The following is an 8,930-nucleotide window of genomic DNA, read 5'->3' on the forward strand; positions in this document are numbered from 1 at the left end:
TCTCTCACCTGTCTCTTCTGTCTCTCACCTGTCTCTTCTGTCTCTCACCTGTCTCTTCTGTCTCTCACCTGTCTCTTCTGTCTGTCACCTGTCTCTTCTGTCTCTCACCTGTCTCTTCTGTCTCTCACCTGTCTCTTCTGTCTCTCACCTGTCTCTTCTGTCTCTCACCTGTCTCTTCTGTCTCTCACCTGTCTCTTCTGTCTCTCACCTGTCTCTTCTGTCTCTCACCTGTCTCTTCTGTCTCTCACCTGTCTCTTCTGTCTGTCACCTGTCTCTTCTGTCTGTCACCTGTGTCCTGTTGCTCCTCTGTCTCCTCTCAATATTTATATTGTTTGATCTCAAGTGATTTTTTTAAAAACATTGTATTTTCTTACACTGAAATCTAAAACACAGTGCAAACCTAATATTAAAGCATTGTATTTTAGTTTTTTATTCATTGTATGTCGTATTTACATACAATGAATATTTTTACTTCATTGGATGTTAAAAAAATTCAATTCAACTTTTATAATAGAAACACAAAATAACCTTCATAAAATTTCTTTATCATTATATAATCTCCTAAAGTCATTCATAGAGGTTGTTACCAGAAATTAAGTAAAAGTAGGGTAACTTCGAAATAATATTATCCATCCATCCATCTTCTTCTGCTTATCCGGGGCCGGGTCTAAGCAGGGACTCCCAGACTTCCTTCTCCCCAGACACTTCCTCCAACTCCTCGGGGGGATCCCGAGGCGTTCCCAGGCCAGCCGAGAGACACAGTCCCTCCAGCGTGTCCTGGGTCTTCCCCAGGGCCTCCTCCCGGTGGGACATGCCCGAAACACCTCCCCAGAGAGGCGCCCAGGAGGCTCCGGGACAGATGAGCCACCTCAGCTGGAGGAGCAGTGGCTCTACTCCGAGCTCCACCCGTGTAGCTGAGCTCCTCACCTTATCTCTAAGGGAGCGCCCAGCCACCCGGCGGAGGAAACTCATTTCGACCCCTTGTATCCGCAATCTTGTCCTTTCTGTCATTACCCAAAGCTCATGACCATAGGTGAGGTCAGAACGTAGAGTGACCGGTAAATAGAGAGTTTTGTCTTTGGACTCAGCTCCTTCTTCACCACAACGGTCCGATGCAGCGACTGCATCACTGCAGCCGCTGCACCGACCCGCCTGTCGATCTCACGCTCCATCCTTCCCTCACTCGTAAACAAGACCCCGAGATACTTGAACTCCTCCACTTGGGGCAAGGACACCCCACCCACCTGAAGAGGGCAGGACACCTTTTTCCGGTCGAGAACCATGACCTAAGATCTGGAGCTGATTCTCATCCCAGACGCTTCACACTCGGCTCAAACCGTCCCAGTGCAGCTGCAGGTCCGGGTTTGATGGAGCCATCAGGACAACATCGTCTGCAGCAGAGATGAGATCCTGTGGTCCCCAAACCGGACACCCTCCGACCCCTGACCACATCCTCTGACCCCTGACTGCGCCTAGAGATTCTGTCCATAAAAACTATGAACAGAACCGGTGACGAAGGGCAGCCCTGAGGGGTCCAACATGCACTGGGAACAGGTCTTTACTGCCGGCAGTGAACACAGCTCCTGCTCCGGTCATACAGGGACCGGACAGCCCTGAGCAAAGGCCCCGGACCCCGTACTCCCGGAGCACCCCCCAAAGGACACCCCGAGGGACACGGTCGAAAGCCTTCTCAAGATCCACAAAGCACATGTGGACTGGTTGGGCAAACTCCCATGAACCCTCGAGCACCTGATGGAGAGTCTAGAGCTGGTCCAGTGTTCCACCACCAGGACCTAAACCTGCTCCTCCTGAATCTGAGGTTCCACTATCGGTCAGATTCTCCTCTCCAGGACCTGGAATAGACCTTATGGGAGGGAGGCTGAGGAGTGTGATCCCTCTGTAGTTGGAACACACCCTCCGGTCCCCCTTCTTGAACAGAGGGACCACCACCCCGGTCTGCCAGTCCAGAGGCACGGTCCCCGAACGCCACGCGATGTTGCAGGGACGTGTCAGCCAAGACAGTTCTACAAGATCCAGATACTTTAGGTACTCAGGGCGGATCTCATCCACCCCCGGAGCCCTGCCACCGAGGAGTTTGCGAACAACCTCAGTGACTTCAGCTTGGGTGATGGATGAGCCAGCCTCCGAGTCCCCGGTCTCTGGTTCCTCTTCGGAAGATGTGACTGAGGGATTAAGGAGATCCTCAAAGTATTCCTTCCACCGTCCGACGACATCCCCAGTCGAGGTCAGCAGGTCTCCACCCGAAATAATAATTATTCAAGTTTAAAAAAATGTATTTGAAGTGTATGTGATTGGAAAGGCAAAACATTAAATTATACACAAAATCTTGTATTTTCAAAAGGATAGATACAAAAATGATTTCTGGCACAAATGTTCAAGTCAATTTATATTGTCAACATAACCCACTTTCCTAATTTACTCACAGTGTGAAGAGGAACCAACTTACTCAAATAAGAGACTGTTACTTCAGTTTCAGTTAAAAAAATCTTACTCAACAAGAAGTAAAAGTGTCAAAAAGTTACTCCAAAAAGTACAATTTCTTTAACAAGTTATTCAAAGTAAATGCATCCGAGCACTGCCCACCTCTGGTAATCTATAGTTACATTCAATGAAAACAACTCTCAAAACATGCTTTGGAAATAACTACTATATTTTTGAGGAATAGAAATGACATGTTCCAAATAATAATTGGTTTTATCTTTGCTCCGTATTAAGCAGTAAATCCAAATAATTATCTTAGTGTAAGCTACTGTAATAACATCAACACCATTTATGTCCTGTGTGACAACAGGCTCCATGAGACAACCAACCCGAGGCTCCACAACCAACCAATGGTTCATATGGCACTAACATGTCCGAGATGTGCTCGGCGACGGAGAGACTTGTACACAAGCAGAGCTGCTTATGGATGAACTGCAGCTGTTTTACAGCTCGTTTGGAGAGACCAGTGAGCAGTCGTTACAGTCTAATCTACTGGAGACAAACACAAGTCTCTCCAAGTCTGGTTTAGACACTATACTTTTGATTTTGTCAATGTTTTTTAGATGGTAAAAAGCTGCTGATGTTATTGATTTGATGTTGATGCTGTTAAAGTTCAAGTCTGAGTCCATTAGTACCCCCAGATTTCTAACTTTGTTTGTAGGTTTTAGGGCGAGACTCTGGAGGTGACACTTACACTTTCTCTTTGTGTCTTTGGCCAAGAACGATGATTTCAGTCTTGTCTGAGTTCAGCTGGAGAAAGTTGTTTTGCCTCCACAAACTGATCTGTTGGATGCAGTGACAGAGTGAATCCACTGTATTCACCTGCCATCAGTGACCAACCCCAGGCTCCACATCCAACCCCCAGGCTCCATGAGAGAACCAACCCCACGCTCCATGAGACAACCAGCCCCAGGTTCCATGAGACATTTAAACCCACGCTCCATGAGACAACCAAGCCCAAGCTCCATAATACAATTAACCCCAGGCTCCACAACCAACCCCAACTGACTTCTTGACATAAAGGTTGAAAGCTAAAACATGACTGGATTCAACACCCTAACCTGTGACTTTTTTATGGATATTATTTCTATATTTATTGATTTCTATATTATACAGTATTTATTATTTCAGATAACCTACAGGCTTTTATAACAAAAAAATGTTCAAATCCACTCAAAAATACGACAATAAAGAAGAAGAAAGAAATAGGATGTTTAGCTTCATATTTGATATCAAGCCACAGCGGCCCCTGGTGTTACCTTAATGCTGTTGTTTCAGCTGCTTTGGTCTCATTGTAGCCCAAACAAAGTCTCAAAAAATGGGAATGATTTCACCTGTGCATTTTTAATTTGCACATTGTATAGCAGACATGCTTTACACGTGCCATTGGAAGAAGGAGTCTCTAGCACATTAGCATCTATTAGCAGCCGGGTATGTTACTCTCATAGGACGAGAACAGAGCAATACCTAAGGTCCTCCAGCTGACCTCTGATGAGAGCGTAACCAAACAAACCAAACAGACTGCACCACGTCCTCTAGTGGCTTCTGTGCTTGCTGTTACCATGGAACTCCATATACAACTCAGAAAATGTCATCTTCACTCTTTGAAACCAAAAGCAAAATGCTACTGTGTTCCTCTTGGTGGCACTACCGGAACCAACTTTATACGATGAGAGAAGATCCTAGAGGATGAAAATGAATGACTGACTGACCTAACTCCACAGATCACCTCTGACATTTGGTTTGGTCCCTGCTGGTGCGGCAGGTTGGACCAGGAGCTTTGTGATGCTCTGCCCCAGATCTGGAGGACATACCTCAAGTTCACAACAGACCTCTTGTGCACCACTGGGTTTTGTGGTCACTTCTGCCATGACGGGGCAACAAAGAAGAGGTGGAGAACATGGTTTCAATCCAGAGCTTCCCCCGGGCTCTTGGAGAACATCTCTTTTGAGAGTGGAGAACTTGTAAAAGCCTCCCTACAAGCCATTTTTCTGCATGTTGAGACCTTTTACCCAGGTTTGCATTAAAGCCTTTCCTGCACACTGCAGGTCTGGTCAGGGCAGGGAGTGGAGAGGAATGCGGCAGGTGGGGCAGTGTTGTTGTTCAGGGCCTCCTCTGAGCTCACATCTGTACAAGCTGCTCAGAGCTACACCGTACACAGGGAAACGTTCTCAAAAAATAAAGAATAAACAGAGAACAGATAACAATACTGAACGCAACCCAACGCGACCAGAGAGTGAAAATCAAAGTAAGAACACAAGTAAACTCAACATTAAAGGAAACGAAATCACGGCATATTTAAGTTAAAATAAAAGTCCCACTTCGTTCAATTTCAATAAAATGTGTGCAATTCCAAATTTATTTTTTTCCATTGGTCTGATTTTGTTACTATGTCAGTCCAGTCCTTGATCGTCGGTGAGGTTTGTGTCATCCACTTCTTTTGTGATGGTCTTTTTCCTGTGCTAAAAGTACGCCCCAAAGGTGTCTATTTATTATTCCCATGGCTGAAGTTTTGAGGCCCAAATACATAGGACAAAAGACAGTCCCAAAACACATGATAATGGTGTGCCTCTTGGCAACCACAATTTCTCCAACATTTAGCATTTCCTTGTGAACATGAAGCACTTTGACATGGTGTTATGAAAAAAACAAAATTTCCTCTAGACATATGATTTTATGGTCCTCCTCAGGGGATGTACATACACGTTCTCACTCTCTATCTGTCCAGACAAGGTTACCTTCCTGTTCCAATTTGTTTGTATTACATTTAGTACAGTAGCTGTCCAGATAAGCAATGCATTGATATAAATTAGATATTCCATCCATCTTCTTCCGTTTATCTGGGGCAGAAGTCCAAGCAGGGACTCCAGGACTTCCCTCTCCCCTCTCTTTCCGTCCTCTTTCCGATGGGACATGCCCGAAAACACCACCTCGGGGAGGCGCCCAGCCACCCTGTCGAGGCAACTCCTTTTGAGCGCTTGTATCTATAATCTTGTCCTTTTGGTCATTACCCAAAGCTCATGACCAGAGGGGGGAGTAGTAACGTAGATTGACTGGTAAATCGAGAGCTCCTTCTTCACCACAACAGTCTGATGCAGCATCTGCAGTGATGCAATCCGCCTGTCACTCTCCTGTTCCATCCTTCCCTCACTCATGAACAAGACCCCGAGATACTTGAACTCCTTCACTTGGGTCAAGGACCCCCCGCCCACCTGGAGAGGGCAAGACACCTTTTTCCGGTCGAGAACCATGGCCTCGGATTTGGAGCTGATTCTCATCCCAGACGCTTCACACTCGGCTTAAACCGTCCCAGTGCAGCTGCAGGTCCGGGTTTGATGGAGCCATCAGGACAACATTGTCCACAAACAGCAGAGATGAGATCCTGTGGTCCCCAAACCGGACACCCTCCGACCCCTGACGACACCCTCTGACCCTTGACTGCGCCTAGAAATTAGGGCCATAGAAAAATGAAAAGAACTTGTGACAAAGGGCAGCCTTGGCGGAGTCCAACACACACTTGAAACACGTCTGACTTACTACCAGCACAGTTGCTACTCCGGTCATACAGGAACCGGACAATCCTGAGCAAAGGGCCCCGGACGCCATACTCCCGGAGCACCCCCCAAGGGACACCCTGAGGGACACGGTCGAAAGCCTTCTCCAGATCCACAAAGCACATGTGGACCAGGATGAAATCCACCCTGGAATAGACCTTATGGGAGGCTGAGGAGTGTGATCCCTCTGTAGTTGGAACACACCCTCCGGTCCCCCTTGAACAGAGGGACCAACACCCCGGTCTGCCAGTCCAGAGGCACAGTCCCCAACCGCCACGCCCTGTTACACATGACTCTTAATAACAGTGTCACAGTCATCTGTCCGTCTGAGGGAGTCTTATCTCTCCTTCACTGTGGAACTCCTCCAGGTTTCTACTTTTTCCCAAGGAGGTTTTGTAGTTGTTCCTGGCCGAGAAGGAGGGTCTAAGGCAGACCTGGGCAAACTACGGCCCGCGGGCCACATATGGCCCGTTTGTCTTTATAATCCAAACATGCCAAGTAATATTAAAAAAAAAATAATAATAATAATAATGTTTTTGCTCTTAGGGACAAGGGACCCTGGGACGTTGTCTCTATAAAAAATGTTTACGTTATGTTTATGTTCTTCACTGTCGCCCTCCGAGACAACCGCTGTTTTTGGGCGTTACAAAAATAAATTGAACCAGACCAACATCACATGATCTTCTTGTGTCATGTCTGACTTATTCCCTGTTGCCGACCAGCCTCGTCTGTGCCCTGCATATTACCTCAGCCTTCTGTCTTCGACCATGAGTTTCACCTGTTCCCTCCTGGTTAGACACCCGCTCGGCTCTGTGGCTAAACCGCTCACCACTGGACCTGCCAGTTAGAAGATCACCGTGCGCAGACTTTTCACCCTGACTCTGACTTCTATAAATAAACTTTCCTTGCCTCAACTTTGAATGTCGCCCTTTTTCATAAGTGAGAGGTCATGACTAACACTACAGTACTTGGAATGGTAGAAATACTACAATATAATATTTTTAATCTTGTGAGCGCCGTGTGTCAATTGACAGGAAAAAGCAGATGCTAACATGTGCTGTGTTCTGCTATGCATGGCTCAATGTGTAAGTTACCATAACTCCAAATAGAGTGTTTATCAAAAGATCAAGTCAGCATTTGGTGAGAAATCATTATTTTTTATGTCATCTAGTTTTTACCTGAGTCCGTCTTCGCTCTTGTCTAATCACTTCACTGTAAGTGCTTAGCTTCTCCTTAGCTAAAGTGGACCCAGAGACTGTTTTCAGAGGTCGTGCCTCTCATCGTCCACTTTGGATCCCCAACATGCGGGATCTAAAGTGGTACAGTTCACTTAAGACAATGGAAAGATCTTTATTGAGACTTGTGTTTTATGGTGGTTGGTGTGATTCCCTCCACCCACTGTAGTTGTGATTCCTGGAGTTACTGACGGTGCAGCTGCTAGACTGCTCCGTCTCCCTCACAAAGGACACAATGGAAATATAGAAAACAAAAAAATGACAAAAACACAAAAAATACATATGTATATATTGTTTAATTAGATTAGGCTTGAACACATTGTAAATACAGAGCAAAAACCCTGGGAGAGGGAAGTGATTGTTTATGATATGGAGTCTTGGGCTGTGGACCCCCCGTGTTCGGCCCTCAGGGGCCCTGCTGTGGCGGCAGCCACAATGGCATGGAGACGGTTGAGTGAGAGGGACCGCTGTTTGAGTTTGGGCCCCGGCTCCTGAGGCGGGGGCTTTGGAAGGTGTTTGTACCTCTGCCCCTCCTCGTTGTACTGGTACAAGCGAAGCACTCGCACTCTGCGAGTGTCACGTCCCCTCTGAGCCTCTGACTCACTCTGCTCCTGTCTGTGGGACCACAAGGCCCCTAGCTTCTCCTCCTCCTCTGCACCCCTCTCCTCCTCTTCACTCCTCTCCTCCTCTGCACCCCTCCCCTCCTCTGCACCCCGCTCCTCCTCTGCACCCCTCCCCTCCTCTGCACCCCTCTCCTCCTCTTTACCCCTCCCCTCCTCTGCACCCCTCTCCTCCTCTGCACCCCTCTCCCCCTCTGCACCCCTCTCCTCCTCTGCACCCCTCCCCTCCTCTGCACCCCTCCCCTCCTCTGCACCCCTCTCCTCCTCTTTACCCCTCCCCTCCTCTGCACCCCTCTCCTCCTCTGCACCCCTCTCCCCCTCTGCACCCCTCCCCTCCTCTGCACCCCTCCCCTCCTCTGCACCCCTCCCCTCCTCTGCACCCCTCTCCTCCTCTGCACCCCTCTCCCCCTCTGCACCCCTCTCCTCCTCTGCACCCCTCCCCTCCTCTGCACCCCTCCCCTCCTCTGCACCCCTCCCCTCCTCTGCACCCCTCTCCTCCTCTGCACCCCTCTCCTCCTCTGCACCCCTCCCCTCCTCTGCACCCCTCTCCTCCTCTGCACCCCTCTCCCCCTCTGCACCCCTCTCCTCCTCTGCACCCCTCCCCTCCTCTGCACCCCTCACCTCCTCTGCACCCCTCTCCTCCTCTGCACCCCTCTCCTTCTCACTCTTGCCTTCTGAGTTGGCACTAAGGTCACATGACTCCAGGTAGACAGTGGGCTGTGTGGATGGGTTCAGTCTGTAGCTGCGTCGGGGTTTGATAGGGGGCGCTGTGCTCTCCTGGCTGAGTCTACCCATCATTAGCTCAGGGTGGGGGTCCCCAGGGTGCGATGGAGGGTGGCAGGGAGACAGTCTTCTTGTAACAGCGCTGAGGCATCTGAAACACACAGTAGCATGTGAAAAACCACCAGAAGATCTAGTTCTGGTGCTTTGTCTGAGGGACTTTGATTGGTCTTATTGTCCTACAGCTTCTGCAGGACTTATTTGATTTCTGTTTTTATTTAAGTGCCATGTTTGGGTCT

At 48.4% G+C, this 8,930-nt stretch overlaps 1 protein-coding gene across 1 annotated transcript in view; it reads right to left on the bottom strand.

Moving 5' to 3' along the window:
- Window positions 1-7,653: 7,653 nt before the first annotated feature.
- LOC140372304 (uncharacterized) overlaps window positions 7,654-8,930 on the bottom strand; it is a 1,782-nt gene continuing 505 nt past the window's right edge. The window contains exons 3-4 of the mRNA XM_072459468.1: window positions 8,533-8,785; window positions 7,654-7,833 (exon numbers count right to left, since the gene is read on the bottom strand). Coding sequence (XP_072315569.1) covers window positions 7,654-7,833; window positions 8,533-8,785 — 433 coding nt within the window. The remainder of the gene's footprint in view (window positions 7,834-8,532; window positions 8,786-8,930) is intronic.

The sequence above is a fragment of the Eucyclogobius newberryi genome, unplaced genomic scaffold (assembly GCF_026437365.1).
Source record: "Eucyclogobius newberryi isolate DKJ021-1_F unplaced genomic scaffold, fEucNew1.0.hap1 SCAF_10, whole genome shotgun sequence".
Lineage (NCBI taxonomy): Eukaryota > Metazoa > Chordata > Actinopteri > Gobiiformes > Gobiidae > Eucyclogobius > Eucyclogobius newberryi.